This window comes from Dipodomys spectabilis, unplaced genomic scaffold, assembly GCF_019054845.1.
Source record: "Dipodomys spectabilis isolate Male_0828 unplaced genomic scaffold, ASM1905484v1 ptg000179l, whole genome shotgun sequence".
Classification (NCBI taxonomy): domain Eukaryota; kingdom Metazoa; phylum Chordata; class Mammalia; order Rodentia; family Heteromyidae; genus Dipodomys; species Dipodomys spectabilis.
In genome coordinates, this window is record NW_024870856.1 from 5,694,034 (window position 1) to 5,715,281 (window position 21,248).

Sequence of the window (21,248 nt, forward strand, 5' to 3'; positions counted from 1 at the left end):
ATGCAAATGTAGTCTTCTATTACATTACTGAAAATCCAGTTTCAAAGGTGTATGACAAGTGATGGTTGTTAAATACTTGACACTTTCAATAACATGTAGTGACTAATATGTGGAGAGTGTTAGGAACTTGGGGAAGAAGTGGAAGTCAGCACACAAGCCTGCATGAAGATGTCAGAAGGAGCTGACCCTTAACATAACCACGCAGGCAAAGTCCCCTGCTTAAATCACAGAAGAGATGTGGCCTGGACATTTACATAGTATTTTCAACTAATGAAAGAGACACTGATACGCGTTGATGAAGCAGATGACAGACTACAACGCACTCAGAATCAGAATCAATTATTTTTTATAAGAAAACATTATTTTGATGATCTGACCTCTCCTTTCATGGAATGCCATTCCATGAGTTGCCTGTGCTGTTTATGCCGTGTACCTCTTGGGCACAGCCTGAGGAGCTGGCTCTCAAGGATAAGAATTGTTTGAGTTCCTTAACACAACTCTATGAGATGTTGAGGCTTAGTGTCTAGATTGATTGATTAGTACGGGGTGAAGTTTGGTTGTGTGAAAATCTTTTGAAAGAACAGCAAGGATGTTTGCTACACCCTTTTTCTGCATACTAACATATGTGGAGGTGTCAAAGAGCTGAAGAAAACTCAGGGAGCATTCTAACGGGGTAACTCCTGAAGAACTAAGGAGGCACTTAATAAATGAATTCCAGGAAGCTGAAACATATTTTGTCTGGGATGTGGGGGGGAAAGGGAGTGGTGTCAGATGCACAGAACAGAGAGAAGAAGGGTGGGCAAATACAGTCATTGTATTCAATATGCATGTATAATTATGGTACTATGAATATGAGGTTATGGATGGGAATGGGAAAGATGGAGAAAAGTGGAAGAGGAGACATTGATCAAGATGCATTATATTCATAATCTGACTTGTTCAGCTGAAATCCCTTTGTACAACTAAAAAAATGCTTTTTTCTCACTAAAGTAATGAGTATAAGGCAGAAAAAGAATAGGAGAGTTAGATGATTATTACCCTAAATATTTATTTTTTATACAGTATATTAGACTCTAGAAAATACCTTTAGCTATAAAATTATATATATATATATATATATATACATATATATATGTATATATATATATTTTTTTTTCTGGTTGTGGGTCCTGAACTCTGGGCCTGGGCACTGTCCCTCAGTTCTTTAGTTCAAGGCTAGCACTCTACCACTTGAGCCATAGCACCACTCTGGCTTTTTCTGTTTATGTGGTGCTGAAGAATCGAACCCAGGGCCTTATGCATGCGAGGCAAGCACTCTTCCAGTGAGCAACCTTCGCAGACCTAAAATGATATATTTATACATTAAGTAATGTGTTAACTGCTGATACTCTGTTCCTCTGCTTCCTCATCTGTAAAGCAGTTATCAGAGAGATGAAGTGTTTCCTGAGTCCCCAAAGATTATACACGAGACCCGGGAAGTAAGAGGACATTGTTTTTATGGGAGAAAAACTGGAGGGAAAAAAGTAGCCTGATTAAACTAGAAAAGTTCTTCATTCTCAGTGAAGTAAGTTTTGACTTAAGTCATTTGACTTAACCACATACACGTCTTGCTGTATTTATTAGATGCACATGTCTTGTTGACCATTTAGTTTCTGAGTAGCATATTGCTTTTTTCCCTAGAATAGCAAGGGAGATCTGTTTGGGAAAACATTGGCCTCATATTTGCTACCCCACCCCCACCCCTTGCCCCAGGGTGGCTAATGCCCATCAGTCCTGCCTTCAATATCAGGTGAAATTTCACTTGCGGGAAATTTTAGTACTTGTTTCCAGAGAGCACAAGGATAATTTGGCTATTCCTAAAAAGGCATAAACAAAATATTGGCTAAGCACAGACAGATGCTAAGGTTATACTTTGTACATGAATTCATGGATGTGAATTCACTCTAATGGCGGTGCACTTATGGTGTGAGATCTTACAGCTCGTTATAACTAAGTTGTTATGGGATGCTAATTTGCTAGAAGCTGCTGTATCATGAGCTGGCCCAACTGCCTTGATGGGTCTCCTGGTAGTTAATATGGATTGGATGTGAATCTTTTATTTTTTTCCCCTGTGGTCTCACGTAATGATATTAGCTTGTCTACAGTGTGACAAATTCGGTATACTGGGAACATCTGCTACATTGCTCCTTATGACTAAAATAAGCCTGCAGACTTGATGCTGCCTGCCCATTAAGGCACTTCCGTACATGGGGGTAAGGTGGAAGGATGGTGACTAGGGAGAGAATCCATTGGTCACAGTTCATTTTTCTCCCACATCCACTATTCAGAGTGGTACATTCATCAGCCCTACATTCCAACAAGTTCTTGTTTGGTTAGGAAGGAGCAACTACGGATGTATTCCTAGTTAGACTGCCTAATTTATTCCCAGCAGAGGAATTTTCAAAAGACAAAAAAAAGTAATCAAAGGAAAAGGAGACTAAACCATCACAGCTTGAAGATAGGTTTAAATTCTGCCTTTTGAAGTTGATCTGAGAATAGATCATACTAAAATGTTCAGACTATGATGGTACTCTAGTAAAGAGACTTTGGAAAAATCAAATGCACCACATTGTAGAAAATAAACAATAAATCAGATTTCATTGTCCCATTTGGATTTCAACATGCTCATATAAGACTGTTCATGTTTTAACTGTTACAATCCAAGCAGTGGGAAAGTAAATTTCCCAAATGAAATGCAAAAGTCTAGACATATATGCTTATTAAATCACTTTCCAAGAACAAGAGAAAACCTCTGGGCGGACTGTCACTATTGGTTTTTTGTTGTTGTCGTTATACCACTGACTGAGTAATCTTAAATTATTGACTGAAATTTCTAGATTGCTCGTTCAAATCCTCTTTAGGCTAATGGATCACATGGCATATTTGAAACCCTTGGTGATTGTGAAGATAAACTAGAGTAACTGTATAGTTGTTATGATATAAATTGTGTTGGTTTTCATATGAGGGTGTGGTTATAATAGTGACTCCTGATGTCAGCCCTGTGGTAACCATTGAATGTCACCTGTGACTCTAACAACTAAACTCTCTTGATTGTCAGTAAGGCAAACTGTGTCTGAAACACAGGCATAGAAATGGAGGGAAAGAATCGTCAACAGCACACGGAAAGCAGAAGGTAATTAGATTATTTATTGTTATTGTTCTAAGATCCAATAGCTCTCTGTTGCATTCACCATGCAAGAGGATTTTACTAGGTCCATCTGGACATAGTATCAGGAAGCTCAGCAGGAACCAGGGACATCTAGGAACAGGAAAATTAATGCCTCTGTGGTGCAGTGTAGTATGAGACCCACGTTTTCACTGTTGATCTTGAGCTGTCAGAAAGTGAACGATTATATGAACAGTTTTATCAGTAACACAAAAGAGTTCACTACAATTTCCGGGGATTGTTTAAACCTTGTAATATAGAAGTAGGTGAAATGGTACATCACATCCAATAAAGAGGAAAATCAGGATAAATGTTGAATATTAACCTTTTACTTAAGTCAAACTTGTAATCTAATTCCCCCAACACTCACTTTGGCAGTCAATTGGAGTCTATGGTCCAATTAACCTGAGCTCTAATTACTTTCTGAATCACATCCCCACTATGCTAATTCCTAGTATTTCTCCTATCTGTGATGCTTTTCTTCATCCTTTCGGATGGTCAGATGGTGACTTCTCATTGTGTTTCTTCAGTGCTTTCATTAGTGCTGGGCAGTACCTTTGATCTCTTCCTTCTCTCTTTTTTTTATCTCTTCCTTCCCTACTTCCATCTTCTTTGGTAACAAGTAGTCTTTAGAATTCATTTGTGTCTCTCGCAACACAGTTCAGCTTGTTACTTTGTATTCTAGTCAGTGTTGCACAAATCTCACAATCTCACTTGCTTTAAAAAGGTCAATAGGATTATACCTGAATTAATTTGGTACTAATGTCTTCTCTGCCTGTATCATCCAGCAACTTGAATACTTCTTACATAAATAAGTATCTATTGTCCTGCTATTGGTTTATTCATTTAGCAGACACCATTTGGCTCCCAGTTTATGTAGAAGCTGGAGAATGGAATTTTGCTTCAAAATAAAATGTAATAATAATTCAAAAATGATTGGAACTTGTCATTTGCTATCAAACAAGTAACCATGAAAAGTTCAAACCCATGTATGGTTGCTGTTAGAGAAAAAGTGGTTTCTTAGATATTTCATTTATGTAATAAAAAAAATCTTCACATGCTTGCTCCGAAGAGAATTTCATCATCTCCACATTTTGAAGACAATTTTTTCATTTTGTGTGATGAAATGAGTGCACTCTGGAAATTCTGTAGCCACCAAAAAGACAAAGGTTTCCTAGTCACAAAATGCTAAAGAAACTTTCAAACAACTACCAGTAAAATTCATTAGAGAACTTTCAGACAAAAAGGGGGAAAATTATGGTAAAAAATGAATTCTTCTGCCCTAGAAATGATGTAGGTTAAGAGTCACTGAAAAATGTCAATTTTACAATTGTGTTAAAGTTCTTGCATGTGGACTTCCCAGTTTAGAACGGGAGTATAAAGTTGGGGTCAATAGAAGTAAGTATTTCCTGGTGCTCTGCTCAAAGTCAGAGCAAAATTCCTCATTCTGGAAATTATTACATATATTTCATGGCTATCCACATCTGTCCAGGCATTTAGGGAATGCCTCCTGTAGTAGGTGAGAAGAAAATGATAAGCAGAATGCCTGGTCTTTACTACTGGGTCATACATATGTCCTAAAAATGAAGATAGGCATGTAATTAAGTACATTCACTAACGTATCGTTAGTGTGGTGATTGTAGTGGTCAGTTTTTCCCAGTGAGAGTGTGGTGGTGGGATGAGGAGTTGCTCACACAGATCCGGTGAAGCAATGGATGTAGAGTAAGCGCAAAGTCCTTTAGAAGGAATGGGAGGCACTGATTTTGGCTGGAGCTGGAGTCCTGGTTCTTCTTCCGTATTAGATACTGGAAGGCTGCTCTCTCCACTGTACTGTAAACATAGGCAGGGGCACTGGAGCATGCCTTACCACGTTCCTCCTTGCCTGTGCCTACAGTACCTGCACTTGACAGAGTGCCTGGTAAAAGCTGAGTGCCATCATTAGGAGGGACGCTTTCCATTTCAATTGTATTGTGAAGTTGACCATTACAATGAGTATAATCCTAGGGTTGGACATAATTTTAGCCTTTTATTTCCAGGCCAGTGTGGAAGACTGAAAAAAGAGCATAAAATGATGGGCCTTACTTCATCCTCAATAAAGAAATGTCTGTTTAGTCAGGCACCAGTGGCTGGTGCCTGTAATCCCAGCTACTCAGAGGCTGAGATCTGAGGATCATGGTTCAAAGCCAGCCTGGGCAGGAAAGTCCATGAGACTCTTATCTCCAATTAACCACCAGAAAACTGGAAGTGGTGCTGTGGCTCAAGTGGTAGAGTGCTTGCCTTGAGCTGAAGAACTCAGGGACAGCACCCAGGCCCAGAGTTCAAGCCCCACTACCAACAAAAAAAAAAGAAAAATAAGAAAAATAAATGTATGCTTATTATTCTGTGTTGTGTTTGGTTCTCTGTGTAGCTCCTAGTAGAGGTTTGAGGCTATAGGATTATGAATTTGTACTTCCAGCCCCAGATAGCTCTCATAGTGGAAGTATTTAGACAACAAAATCCCTGCCTTATTGGATTAATGTGCAATAAAGAAGGTATTTAAAGCACCTATTCAAGTCAGGTAGTTTCTTGGCTCTCCACTCACTCCTACATTTGACATTTGTTGAGTAAAAGTTATACTAGGTGAAAAGAAAATAATAAATTATAGCGTGAACTCCACCAGCAGGATCTGTATAATGAAAGAGAGACGATAGGCATGTAATTAAGTAAACTCAACAAATTCTAGGACTACTTATGATCACTATCTTTCTAGAGACTCTAAAACTAGGCATAAGAAGCCAAAAGATGCCAAGTAATACTTAAAATATTTAAAATATTGACTGTCATTATAGCATATAGCTATTGTTATTATAATAGACATTCCCAAGCATGGGTGTATATAAAACTCATCAGTAGAAACTTTTGAAAATGTACATTTATCATATGTACATTTTTATGTGGCACCGGTGTTAATTTTTTTTCCTAGAGATTATTTTCAGGTGGTTGACTCCCTAGTATAGCAATACTCTTAAGCTTTTAATCAAACCTAATAGAATTCCACATTATCCTAAATTACCCATGTGGTTTTCTTAATTTCCGGGTGTCCTGTCTTTCAAGTGAATCAAGTGACATGTTTTGGTTGGCTAACATGTCCTTTGGCAACATAAAGTGACAGAGCAAAGTACAGTGGATGTTGGCGAATGAAAGACTTGGTAATAAAAGGGTGTTTTGCTATATTTTCTTGAAACTGTTTCTGGAAAGGTGCCTGTGAGTCTGCTTTGTATTGCTGATTGCTGTCATCTACTGTCTTGCTAGGTGACCCAGAATGACACTGTGGTTGTTTGAAACATTAATCTGTCAGTTTTGTAAACTTGCGTGGGCAGCTCTTTGCCATAGTTTTTTGACTCACCCATGAGGTCTACGCCACTTCACAGCTGACAGTGATTTGTTCTATACCATCTTGACATTATGGCTTGTTCTTCCCAGATTTGTTGGACACTTTACTGTGGGCCTCCTATTATTACCCTGTCATCTTGCCACCTTCCCTTCAGACTTGGCTGGCGGATGTGTCTCATGGGATGAAATTAACGTCACCAAGAGGTGTGGCTATGAAGTGAGCTCATTCATGTGAAAGAGGACTTCACAGTGATGTGAGGTACAAGGTCACCAAGGACTGTTCTGTGTTCAAGGCCTTGATGGGTACAAATGAGGGACACGGGGGAGCAATGGCTGAGTTCTGCAGTGGAAATCTGAGTTGGAGGAGACATAGAACTGTGGTCCAGAGCTTTCCCAGATGGGAAAGGTTAGACTGACATCCAAGGATGAGGGTTAGACAGCAATACTGACCTCAGTCCATTTTGAGCAGTCATTGTGCTCCGGAGTCCAGTTACTATCAGTCACCCTGAAATCAATATATCAAAAGCCTGAAGAGAAATGGACATACCTTTCATTTTCTCTCATTTTACATATAGCTAATGTGATTGTGTTCACATTAGTGCTTCTAAGAACCAGTTCTCATCTGCAGACAGGAGGGGCAAAGAATGGGCTTGGGTTGGGGAGAAGGGTAGGGGGCAAGTATGGAGACTCTAGGGAATTCCAGGAGGCAGTGGATAATCTACCGAGATCCAGTAGATGAGGGGAACATGAGGCGATGGCAATCCCAGGCAGGGAGGAGGGGATAGGAGGAAAGAGGGGGATAGGAGGGAGGAGGAGAGAGGAGGGAGGAGGGGATAGGTAGGAGAAAGACAGGATGTATGTCACCAGAAACTATATATTAGAAACATAGGCATGTGTACATTATAGGCATAAAATCAAATGAAGCCAATAGCAGGTTCAGACATCATATAGAGAGGTTAAGACATCAATCCCCAATAGGATGATTTATTGCCTTGCTCTTCTGAAGATTATAGGCCTGGGGAACAATTGCTAGCTTTGTTTCTCACTCACAGATTTGCTTATATATAAACCCAAATTCCAGAGGGCATAAGTTGAAAAGTTGACTAAATCTTGAAATATCACTATTGAGATGTTTTTTAAGTCTTCTAAACCAGGAACATATTCAGTCACTTGAATACGATATGTTTATGTTTGGAAATTGCACAGGAAGCAACTTGTACAAATTAGAGTTGTCTAGCTCTGAGGACTCAGCAGACAGTACAAAGACCAGGGGACACTTTAGTCTCCTTTCTCTAATGTAACTTCCTTTGTTTTGTGGATCCCAAGTTCTTCTAGATAATTACTTCAACTCTAAGAAGGAATCTTGAATCCTTCTATTAACCCCTTCATATTGGCCAAAATGTCAGTGTGATGGTTTGAAGGAGATCCAAGCCCATAAACAGAGATAGAGGTGAATATAGAATCATGTTTCACCTGGTTTGAGAAGCTATTGATTATTAGAACTAATTCAATTCCTATGAAGAAAGCAAGAAAGCAACAGTATTGATTATTAGAACTAATTCAATTCCTATGAAGAAAGCAAGAGAGCAACTGTACTTTCAACTAGATGAGCATATGTCATCAAGTGTAACTGTACCTAGAGGTACTGATGTGGAAAATTTATGTCCTAGAATTTAAAATTATGGTGGGTGGGCAAAATGCTGAATGAATGACTCATCACACCCAATAACTGCAGTTCTATGTAGTGGGAAAGGTAGAATCACAGGTGGATTTGTGGAAGGTGTGTGGGGTTAAGATGCAGATTGTACAGCACAGCACTGGCCAGAGATTGGCCAAAAACCTGTTTCGATACCAGTTAGACTTCACCACAGCAATGACTAGATGTTTCTTCTTTAGGGAGGGGGAAATTAAATGTCTTGACCCAAACACTTAAGACTTAAGAATGGCTGGGGCACTTCCTAGCTACTCAGGAGGCTGAGATCTAAGAATCTGAGGATGGCGGTTCAAAGCCAGCCTGGGCAGAAAAGTCTGTGAGACACTTGTCTCTTGCCAACAACTCAGAAAAAGCCAGAAGTGGTGCTGTGGCTCAAGTGGCCAAGTGCAAGCCTTGAGTACAAAAAGGCTAATCCCTAATCCCTAATCCCTTCGCCTAATCTCTGAGTTCAAACCTCAGGACTGGCAAAAAAAAAAAAGGGGGGAGGGGACGATTTAAGAGTAGCAAGCTGAATAACCAAAAACTACTTGATAGACTTGTATTTTTATTATCCTTGAATAGTTTTGTAAAAGGGATTTTGATTCAACGTGTCAGTGTGTGAGTAGAATGCATCTGGATGAGTGTCAAACCCTCTACTTGATCAATTGTGAGGCCTCTTCCGCCTTCTCCCAGCACAGTCCACTTCGGCTTGATGATGTCGCTGAGAGCTGGCCTCCTCAGGTGGTCTCCAGTCATACCCCGAAATGCTCCTGTACCAAACAGCCAGCAAGCCCCCCTCTTCCCAGGGTGCAACCACCCTCCTCACTATGAGATGGCCAGACAACTGGAGATATTTTTTAAAGAGGCTGCTCTGTGAGCGATAGGTTCTAAAATATACTGAATATATCAATAAGAACTGTACAGAGAGAAGGAAAGAAAAGCAGCAGCAACCTTCATGTCAAGGGGAGAGAAGAGAGACGATTCCAAATTCCAGATGCTAATTAAAAGTAAGCTTTGGAGAACAAAATCTGGCTCTTAGAAATTAAAAGCCCAACAGTGACAACAAATATCTCATTAGAGACTCACACATAATTGAATCGAGGAAACTTTACAGAAAGTAAAGAGTTGACGACAGAGTGGAAAGTAAAGAAGAAAAGATTAAAAGATGTAAGTTTGCACACAGATGCAGATTTTAACATCTCGATGATGGGAATTAAAGGAGGAAAGCCAATCATAACAAGAAAAATGAAAAAGTAAGAAGTAAAAAGAATTAAAAATAATTAAATTCGGGTGAAAGCAGTTACATCTATTCTCATCAGTTGCCATGTAATATAATAGTCCATTTTCATTCAATAGCTTTTCCATGTTATACATTTGATCCCTTGAATTTAGTCTAAGTGGATATGTTTGTCCTTCGACCAACCTCTCCCCATCCCAAACCACCATTTTCCATTCTGCTTCCATGAGTTCAACATCTTCAACTTCACAGGAAGGTACCATCGCAAGATACTTAGTGACTTGGTGCCTTGCTTGATTCACTTAATAAACATTTAGTTTTTTCCATATTTTCACAAATGATCGATTTTACTACCTTAAGGCTGACTATTGCCTCACTGTACATACCTTCCACCTAACAGTTTGCTTTCTCATCTCAGCTGACTCACCGGGAGGAACAGCTTATGTTCAGGTATCAGGGAGAATTCGCAAGCCTTCGTCAGCATGGTGGAATATATCACACCCATGGCTCTTTCTGCTCTTAGCCTTCATGTCTGCCACCACTCTGTAGACAGAAAGACGTGGCTCAGTACCTTGGCTTAACTTTTTGGGGGCCGATACAGAATATTTTTATGTCTATAAGACAGGAAGATGTCCAACAGATTTGTCCATAGACATGGGTTCAGGATGTGAGCTTGCTATTGGAGCTACCTTCCTACTTCTTTTTCTCTATTTTCTGTTTTTCATGTCATTTTTTCAACTTTCCAGATCAGTAAGATCATTGAAAACCTTTTTTTTACTTAAATCAACACTCTATCCAATTTTTACCTTCCTCCAATCAGCTTGTAACCATCCCAACTGAACCACACCACTCTGCTAACTAAACTATTTAAATGAAATATTTAGTGGAAGGATTAGTCAAGCTATCAGTTTCCTGATGTCAGTTTTCATACTGAGTTAGCTAAACCCCTCTCAGGAGACTTTACATGTTTTTACCCACTTGAAAACATTTAATAAACTGAATTTAATTAAGGCAAATAAATTATTAATCGAGGCTCTTTAGGACCAAGATATAAAACTATATGATAATTTTTCTCATAATAATCCTAATGTCTTAATATGACTCAGCGATGTGCTATTCTAGGAAGGAAATTACTTATTCTGTCTTCTAATAAATTTTAATGTACTTGGGGCTTATAGATCTTATACATTTATGAATATTTGTGATATAAGATTATAATTTCCACATCGTGAAGAAGCAGGATGCCTAGCATTGCCTTATCTTTTCTTAAAGCTTTCCTTCCTAGGCCAGGCCAGTGGCTCATGCCTGTAATCCTAGCTACTCAGGAGGCTGAGATCTGAGGATCACTGTTCAACGCCAGCCCGGGCAGGAAAGTCTGTAAGACTCTTAACTCCAATTAACCACCAGAAAACCAGAAGTAGCACTGTGGCTCAAGTGGTAGAGTGCTCACCTGGAGCTGAAGAGCTGAGGGACAGTGCCCAGGCCCAGAGTTTAAGTCCCACAACTAACCAAAAAAAAAACAACTTTCCTTCCTGCAGATGACCTCTCTCATCCTCCTCCTGCTCTCAAGTTCCAGGCCTTCCAGGCATCTCTGGAGAGACTCCATGTACCCTGTTCCTAGCCTGACTTCCACCATGACTTCTCTGCTATGACTGGCCAGGAAAAGGCCATCCCAATTGTCTTTCTGTATTCCCTGTCTTCTAAAGTTTCTTCTACCCTCCTAACCTAGACAGCTTCTAAATATCTTTCCTTGCTCTTCTTGAAGAAAGCCTTACCTCCGATGAATTAATTCAGTGCAGCATTTTCATGTACAACCAGTATCATACATTTCACTACATATATCCATCCACACAGTTAGAACACAAAAGGCATGGAAAATAGGCAAAAAGATGGCTCAACACCAGCGCAGGTTAATTGGGGAAAATTGTCTGAGGAGGGAATCTCCAGCAAAAAGCTATATCCCACTACTGTTTCCTAACAAGTAGGTTCATGGAAGAGCAGACAGACTGCCCACGGGTGATGAGGCAGGGTTGCTCTGGGGGTTTCTAAGGATGTCCTGATGATCCCTTGGGCCACAAGATGTCACTGTGGTTGGGTTAGGTATTAAGTTGACTAAGTAACTCTGGGGTGGGGGGAGGGCTTTTCTGCTTTGAACTGATATCAAGCAAAATCCTAGGTGGGGGCCTAAAGATGGAGGCACTTTGGCTAAGCAGACCTAGCGCACAGTTGGTTATATTGCTTTCAGTTGATTTCTTTTCACTCTCCTGGTATTATCAATACCATCATTTTATTTAAATACTTTTCCACTTCAGATTCTCTAAACATAAGGTCTTATTCAGTCCTAAGTGATCACTTTTCTCCCTAAAGACCAGACTGATTTGAGACTAGAAGAATGCCATCTTTCCAACCCCACTGCAGACAGTGTATCTATCCCCTGGGCATGTCGCTCATCCATTCTTGGGAAGATACCTAACCACTTTAGGATGCTGTAGGCACCAGCAGTGGTCCATGCCAAGGAGCAAAATCAATCCTCTGTGACAAATCAATTATTCTTCTGAAGTTTGAGAAGCACCGTTACAGTGCCTTTTGTTCCCAGTCACAAGCTCAGTCATTAATTCCAAACATGATGCCTTGCCAAGTAGGGTGATTATGTTCTGGGAGAATTCAGCTCTGGTGATGGGTTGTGCCTGAAACAGCCCTCTTTATGTAAGCCTTTGACTCTTTTAGTTTGGGAAGAAATTAGACAATGACTTCCCGAGACACTTTCCCCATTATAAGGAAAGCAGACACAACCCCAACGGAACTGGAATTTGGAAACAATGCTTAGAGACCAGGGAGGTAGATGAAGGTTAGTGTGATGCATGAGCCCAAGTATCAGAAAGGCAATCTGCAGAGAAGACTGCCAGAGGGGAGGCCAGAAGAAGGACCACCTCAAAGGATGAGAGGAAATAGTTTTTGTGTCTTACCTCTGGGCAGGGCACTCAGGAGAGACTGCCTGGACAGGGAAGGATAATTAGCCCTCTATTAGGTGATACTCTGTTTGCCCTAACAAATAATTGTAGTAAGAGTTAAAAGAATTTAAACTGCCCCTGAGTGATTTACTAGTACCAACAGAACTGCAAAAGCCTTAGGAACACCCCAGTATCCAGAGTCCAACAAAGAAAAATTAGAAAAGAAACCTGGACTGAGAAAGATCAATCAACTGAAAGCCACACAGATGTTAGAAGGAGCAAATAAGGGCATTGAAGCAGTTTTAAGTGTATCGCATAGGTGAAAAATCCCAGTAGACATGGAAGATGCAAAAGAGACTCGGAAGAAACTTGAAGAGATAGTTGATTCATTGATTTCTGAGATAAAAATACACAGGATGATTAATGGTAGATGATGCATTGGCAGAGCTGAAGATTGTTTAACTTGAGAGTACCAATAGAAATTACATAAAATGGAAAAAAATCATATAGAGGCTCAGGGAGCTGAGGGACATATACAAGAAATGCAGACATTCTCACTGTGTATTGCTAAAGGAAAGGAGAGGGGAGGAAAAGGTTGGCAAAGAAACAATTGCTGCAAAGTTTCAGATGTGACAGAAACTATAAATCCATGAGTGGGAAAAACTCAGCAAACCTCAAACACAAAGCATAGGGAGAAAGCTCCACCAAGGAGAATTATAGTCAGTTTAGGCAGAAGCAGTGGTGGAGAGAAAATTCTAGAAGCACAGAAATAGGTTTCTTTCTGTATGTACATATTAAAGATCACTGTAGATTCTTTTTATGTTTTAGTCAGAAGTCATACAAGTAAGAGGACCTCAGAAGAAAAAATAATGTCTTTCAAATTTGAGAGCTAAATGATGATGTTTCCAAATCATGTGAAATGTAAAATATTCACTGGCCTTAATACTACAAAAGAGATGTTCAAAAAAATCCTTCAGACAGAAGGAATGCTAAGCCACATGGATATGTTGATCTGCACAGAGGAAGGCAGAACTTTCTAGCTTTTTGCTAGTTTGGAAGTTCTGACAATTTAGACAAACACCAAGAAAGCATGAAGAGCCAGACAGAGGCTAGTGTGCATTCTAGGAGGAGGCTATGATTTATGAACCCAGGTTCAGACTGTTCTACCATGTGGCCATGACTTTCTGTTTTAACATAGAGGGGTGAATTCAGTAATCTGAATATTCCTATTTGGACAACACAAATTATCAATTTCCATCTAGCTACTAGGGCCCTTATATGGTCTTTTGTTTTGTGGCTTAAAGGTGTTATCAAAGGTATGAGTTTGTTTCCTGTTACACATGTTACACTGCCATAGGATACAATGTATTTTATAGACTGGAAATGAAAAATCTCCTAGAAGAGGATAATTAGAGAGAAAGGGAGGCTAAATGCCTAAGATTTGTCCAGCAGAGATCTTGTAGTATAAGTCTTTGCAATAATACTCAGTGCCCTTAAAAGTAGGTAGGAATAAAATTCTGAACATTAAACAATAATGTCTCCTCAGATCTAGTAATATAAAGGGTTGTAAAGTAGCTTTTTTTCAAACCCAAAATAATATCAACATAAAGAATCAAACTACTTATGTGGAAAAGAGCCAGGGTATTTTCAATATGTAGAGAACATGAAATGTACTGTTTTTGATATCTCATCCAAGAGTCTGTGAGGATAGCTAATAAATAAAGCCTACTTTTTTCAAGAGGGGTGATATAGAGTTTGAACTCAGGATCCACACTAGCAGACAGGTTGCTGGACCTGCTTTCTGATAGCTGCTTGGCAGATATGGTCTAATTACTTTGTGCTTTCAGGCTGGCCTCAAGCTATGATCCTTTAGATCAGCCTAGCTAGGATTACAATGGAGCTAACTGGCATTGGCAAATCTACTCACTTGGAAAGAGAAATCATGCAGCTTTAGCATTTTAATTCTCCCAAATGAGTCTCTAACCTGTTGTCCTATTTTGCCGTAGGAGTAGACATTCCAGGCTTGTTCTTTTACCCTTCAAATACAGCTGTGCAGATATTACATGATTTCTAAGAAGTCAGTTGGATTTAACTGGATTTAAATGGATTTCCTGGATTTTTAGTGAAAATAAGTGATTTACTATAATTATGCTTGTGAAAGTACATGGGAAAAAAAAAACATAAAGTCTAAAATATGACACAGAGTGTTGTAAGGGCTGAGGTGTTTTGAAGTTCTGACCGAATTGGTTTCCATTGAAGCCCATCCAAAGCTTAGTATCAGCTTTGGAAAGCCTTTTTCATTGATTGCATTGACTTAAAGGTGATACATCAGAGATCTCAAAGATAATGCATTTAGTAATTAGACAGTGTAGATGCCATATTAGTGTCATTCTGTTGGAATTGAAAGTATGTAAACTATGGGTTTTTATGATATGTAAGTAATATGAGAATCAAGTTATTATAAAGAAACAAAACCATCTGCTAAATTTGCATGGATAGTATCTCACTTAATCCTCACCTTCATTTTTATGGACTGATATTTTAAACCCATTTCATAGATGAGTTTCAAGTTTAATAACTTGAATAAGTTAATAACTTGAATAATTTATCCAGCAACTCACTGCCAGTGCCTAAAACCAGTGTGATTTTCAAATCCCTGTCTTTTTTTTTCTTTTTTTGTTTAGTCCTGGGACTTGATCTCAAGGTCTAGGCACTGTCCCTAAGCTCTTTTGCTCAAGGCTAGTGCTCTACCACTTTGAACCACAGTGCCACTTCTGGCTTTCTGGTGATTCATTGGAGATAAGAGTCTCACGGACTTTTCTGCCTGGGCTGACTTTGAACCACAGATTTTCTGATCTCAGCCTCCTGAGTAGCTAGAATTACAGGAGCGAGCCACCAACGCCCAACTCTTATATCCCTGTCATATTTTACAGCAATATTCTGTAGTAGTCTCACACCTTGGAAACATCATGTGATTTGGATCTGAATCCCTGGTTTCATATAGATGATAGGATTCACTCGGTGTTTGTTTTTGTTTCTTTTGGTGGGTTTCTTTCAGGAATTACAGTTTGAAAGGTTAACCCGAGAGCTGGAGGCCGAACGTCAGATCGTAGCTAGCCAGCTGGAGCGATGCAAGCTCGGATCAGAGACGGGCAGCGTGAGCAGCATCAGGTACCGCACTCCCCTCTCTCCCTTCCTTCTGGGTGCTTCCTGGTGCCAGTGAGAGTAAACTGTGGTGGGTTTTTGTTGTTGTTGTTGTTGATCTCCTTACAAAATCCAGGTGGCGGGTTGTCATGTTCGGTCAGATGTTGGAAGGAATGGCAACTGACCAGATTTAAGATGTTCCGAAGGGGTCCGGAATGGCCTGATTCATACTTGAAACGCCTTTTTAACAAAATGAACACTTACCCTGAATGCAAATGATGTGTACTTTTGCACAGTGGGAGGCTTGGCTTTCAGCCTGTTTGCTGGGAATCTGGAGAAGCAGGATCAGATCGCAAGCTTTCCCTTTGGCTCAGAACTTTCTGAAGTGATCTGATCTGCAGGTTCCTGAAATGTAGGAGTGAGAATCTCGCAACCTACATTGTTATGTTAATATTTCATGCTAAATTAGAAAATTGCCTCTTGAATCTCAACCACACATGTAATTCCCAATGTGTGAAAATATTTACCCAGCCATGAAGAGTGGCAGGATTATCAAGTTAGAGATTGCTTGAGATGATAATTTTTAAAATCTCTTTGCTCACGTTTCTCTATTTGGGAAGGGTGTGTGAGTATCTGAGTATGTGAAAGAAATATACACGAAGCTCCATAAGGTTTAGCTGTTATTGCTGGGCAGCAGCATTTTGTTAGAGGCATTCTGTGATTTTTAGGGAGATTTTTAGCTAAGTAAACAGAGCACTGTAGTAGGAAAAAAAAAAAAAAAGTAGAAAAAAACCCCACACAAACAACAAAACAAAAACTCCAAAACTTCATTGACTTACTAGCAACTTACCATAGTAATTTTTCACTCATGAAAACCACTGAGACCAGCAGGTAGGGCAGGGCTATTTCTTCTCAATACAGTAACTAGGACTTATACTTCTCCTCTTACTGGATCTTCCCTCCCCCATTGCTGTCAATCATGTTAACTGCATTAGTCATCCACAGGTGAGAAGCAGCCCCGAGGCCTGTCATAGTTGGAAGGTGGACAGTGACTCTTGTTTCTCAGCTTTCCAACCACTTAATTTTGCAAGCCAAAATGTGAGTTTGATTCACTTGTAGCTCCCTGCTGTTGTACAGAGTTGGCATATGTCATGTGATTACATCGTTCCCATTGTTCTTTCCTCAGTGCAATCAGGTTGACCCGTGGAACTGTTCACCCTATGGTTAGGCTGTAGTCACAGTGTGCATGGTGTATCATTTTCCAGTCCAAATCTGATTGAAGACATTCGGGAACATACCTGTCTCTACATACATGTGGACTATGTGATACCGTGGGCCATGTATGCTGCAGCTCAGTGTATTGTGCTCTCTGAAACTCATCACAGAGGAGTCCAAATTATAAACATCCAAATTAGCCAGAGAAGATGGAGAGGAAAAGGTTAGTGAATTGATATTGTGAGAATGAAGAGACGATGAGTCAAGGGCAGCAAGAGTTGTAAGCCCGCACTTGCCTTACTCCACGTGGTTGTATGTGTTGGAAGAGCTTTTGGTTAAAGCGCAAACCTCTTCAGAGGCAAAGACTGTCAGATTGTGCAGGTTTTTCTGCGGAACTGAATGGGCATCTATTTGGCTTTGAAACCTTCTTTTTTATTATTAGTCTGTTTACTGCCTGAGTCACATTTCTAAGCTTTCCATGGCCTACTTCCTGCTTTGTTTTTTTCACCTGTAACCAGTTCAGACCAAATCTTGCCATAGTCTTAGCTTTTACTAAGCGTTGGTCAAGAGCAGATTTAGGAAGCAGCCTGGACTTATCTGGAATGACATTTGACCCAACAGTAATTCATCTAATGACCTGCCTGTGAAAAAAAATCAGAAATGGTGAACCAAATCTGTGCTATTCCGTGGTGCATGGGAGAAAAGATGGCAGCCATAGTAACTTATGTGCCATGAAGGACTCTGGTGACAGAGGACAGCCCAAGAGAGAGAGAGTAGATGGCTCCCAAAAGCCAGCCCGGCAGGTCAGTTTTCATTAGGACGGGCTTCACTCCACCCGCTGCCTCTCTGAGATCACCTACAAACTCCCTAACACCTCTCTGCTTCCTCCGTGTGAGTTTCCTTGAATTGCTTTCTTCTCTTAGGGCCAGCCAAAGTGCCTTGAGTGAAACAAATAATTGAAATACCTAATTAGATGGAAGAAAGCCTCCATGATAGCATTTGTTTCTTTATCCTGTGTCCTCTGTCCCTGGCTTACAACCCACTGTACATGAGCCCCAGATCTGTGTTAAATTTGCATTCAACCACGGGACAAGTGAAGATAAAGATGACACTACCTAATTATCTCCCCTTGCCATACGTTTTCATCAAGCCTCATTATTTTGCATTTTAGCTATCTCTAATGTATGAATCTGTATTTGTATAATACAGACATTTTGTTGATAGGGCAGGAGAGGAACTCCTACTCCTCCCCCCCAATGGCTATCATAGTTACTTTTTAAATCATAACCTACTTGTTTATTCAAATTCAGAAATGAACCTCTGGAAATTCAAGTCTTCATTAATGGGGGAAAAAAACCCAACCTAGTTAGCACATCAAGATGGTTATTTAAAGTAAAACAACAGATTTTACCAAGGAGGAGAGCTAAAGAAGTCTATGTTGATTTTTGATATTGATACATGCCTCTGATAACACTAGAAAGTTGAGAGAATTTCTAGGAGAAATTGAAAGAAAACCAAGTAATATTTTCAAAAAATGTATTTAGAAACCGCTAGGAATGACACAGATACAATTTGATTTTCCTTCTGCCTGTATTGTTGATAGGAACTTGTTCCAACTGATTTCAAAGTCGTTCTTCTGAGTAGTCAAATCAATATTTGAGCTTCTTAAGGTAATGTTATTACAGCACATTTGTAACCATGAATGCTGTAGCAATCCACTGAAGGATGAGTGAGAACACTGGGAGCCGGGAAAGGGGGGTCTGGGGATGCTTACTGTTTCAGGGCTTCAACTGCTGCATCCCTCTATCTAGGTCAGAAGCAACTTCAAAGAGGAATGCTGTGTTCTCTTAAACTCTTCAGAGATTTTCTAAACATCCAAACGTGTATTGAGTTTCCAGAACGCGAGCTGATTAAATGGTTGCTGTGTAAGGCGGGTAGTTGTGAACGGCCTTCCGGAAAGGAATGAGTGTGCATTTCACTCGAGGACTGGTTCACCTTCCACTTCCTCCCTGCTTTGGTTTTTCTCACTTGGAACCTAGTCAAACCATGTGTTTAAAACCTGCTGGGGCTTTCTTCTTTCCTACAATGAAAGAATATGGCTTCTTAACCTTCTTTGTGGCTGCCAATAATGATCCACACTGGGGCAAGAACATTATATTTGGTATCATAACTGAGTCTGTCTTTTGGGTATCCCAGCCCTAATCATTGGCTATCTAAGGCCAGTCTCATTCTGTAGGCTTTAGACCAGTCAGTGAGGTCTTGGTCTGCTATCCTGTCCTCTTCCAGGCCCAGCACACTGTGTTGCTCTTGCATGTTCTGTGGCCGGGGACCTACCTGAGTCAATGTCCTTGTCTATCCCATGAGACCCTGTAAGGTATTTGAACACATCCTGCTGCCTGCCGTTATCTGAAATCTATCCCCTGTATGGCATGAGACGGATGTGCATAATACATAAATCTGCTGAACACACTTCCCACCTGCACAACTTTATGAATATATCTTACTTTCCTGTCCCCATGCGTATGAAGTGCAATCCCTTCTTTCTAGGCCTTCTATCTATTTATCCTGGCTTCCTCCACTGTTGGCTCCAGTCACCCACTTGAGGTTGCATGTCTTTCTGAACATTTCTAAATGTTTCTAAGTGGACCATGTGTCTACTTTGGAAATCATTATTACCTAATAAGGCATTGGAGATAAGTGTGGACAAACACCCCACAGAACCATCTACAAATACCCGGCTGCAGAATGTTTTAACCTTCAATCAAGGACTGTGTGATGATTTTTCTCAAGTGCTGTTTAAAATGTAAGGACATCCAAATAGATGCCCGTTCATAGTTCTTCATTTGTCCAGCAGGAAAATAACAGATGGACACAGAATTCAGATCATAGTTGAGTCTGTTCTTCTGTGCATCTAAAGCACACCTAACTCTGAAAGTCTCAGGGTAATGAGGAAGATCGTAGTGGTAATGATTTATGACAACAGTAATAATTATCAGAGGCTTGATGACACGGTTACTATGTTTTTCTGGAGTCAGGACTCTCTTGAACATGTTACAGATCATCTCACTTTGTGGTTGCATCTGGGCCTACAGATCAGAGACAGAGGAAGTCAGAAATTCAGTCAAAGCCACAGATATTTTACGCAAGGAAAATTTCCTCTTTGCTGGATTTGGAGATAGATGCAGCTTTGAAGAGCAACGCAGATGACATCCAAATTCTGAAGACTGGCAAGGAGATGAGGGCCTCAATCCCATGACCCAAAGCAGTTAATATCCTCTGAGAAAATGAATGAATTTGAGTTGAGATTATCCCCAGTGAAATAAAATGAAAGTGCCTGCAGAACTTTTCATAAGAGTTTTATAAACCCCTGAGCCGTGAGCATCACCACCTATTACCTCCACAAAACTTGTGAGACTTAGGCTGGGAATGTGGCTTAGTGGTTGAGTGCTTGCCTAGCGTGCATGAAGCCCTGGGTTCGATTCCTCATTACCACATAGATAAGCAAACAAATAAAAGCCAGAAATGGCACTGTGGCTCAAGTGGTAAGGTGATATCCTTGAGCAAAAGAAGCTCAGGAAAGAGGCCCAGGCCCTGGATTCATGCCCCAGGACTGGCAAAAAAATAAAAAAAGAAAGAAAGAAAGAAAAAAATTGTTAGACTGTTAGTTACAACACTGAGTACAAGCTGCTGAGTTTGTGGTAATGGTTATGCTATGAGAGAATACATGTATATGCATACATGTATATTCCTTTCATATAAAGAAGGTAGAAATTTGCCAAAATGCTTCATTTTGGAATGCAGTCATTTTTTCTATATTAAGTGATTTTTAATTTGTTCAGTAAGGTTTTCCTTATAGCTATATATAGCTATATTATAGCTAATTCTACACAGGGAGCTTATTACAACCGCAAATGCATAAATCACCCATATACTGCTGTATCTTATATACTTAGCCTAACATTTGCTAGCCAAAGAGAGGAGAGATCTTCTAATCATTTAAAGTGTTATACAGCATTATTTTTCCATCAAATTCAGACTTTATTTTTAAATTAGAAAAACATTGGTTGCTAATTTGTGTTGTGGTTTCTCATGCATTTCTGTAACAGAGTACCACAGACTGGATGTTGATACATAACAGAAAATTATTTCTTATTGTTCTGCAAGCAGGCAGGTCTCAGGTCATGATGCATCTAATAAGGATCTTCATTCCCTGTTCTTATGGGATGGAAGAGGAAAGGGGAAATACACTCTCAATAGCTTTCTTATAGCACCAATAATCTATTGATGAAGGCAGTCTTCCTGAGGTGAATACTGCCATCACCTTTGTATTAATGATTGAGTCCCAACGCGAAAATGTTTGAGTGGCATAAAAGCATTAAAATCATTAGCAGTTCCCATGCTAGCAAATAAGCATTCCTTAACATCATAAAT

At 39.9% G+C, this 21,248-nt stretch overlaps 1 protein-coding gene across 1 annotated transcript in view; it reads left to right on the forward strand.

Annotated features, from left to right (window-relative positions):
• Positions 1-21,248, forward strand: part of Ctnnd2 (catenin delta 2) — a 788,751-nt gene that overhangs the window by 263,864 nt on the left and 503,639 nt on the right. The window contains exon 3 of the mRNA XM_042695245.1: positions 15,517-15,629. Within this exon, the coding sequence (XP_042551179.1) occupies positions 15,517-15,629 (113 nt within the window). The remainder of the gene's footprint in view (positions 1-15,516; positions 15,630-21,248) is intronic.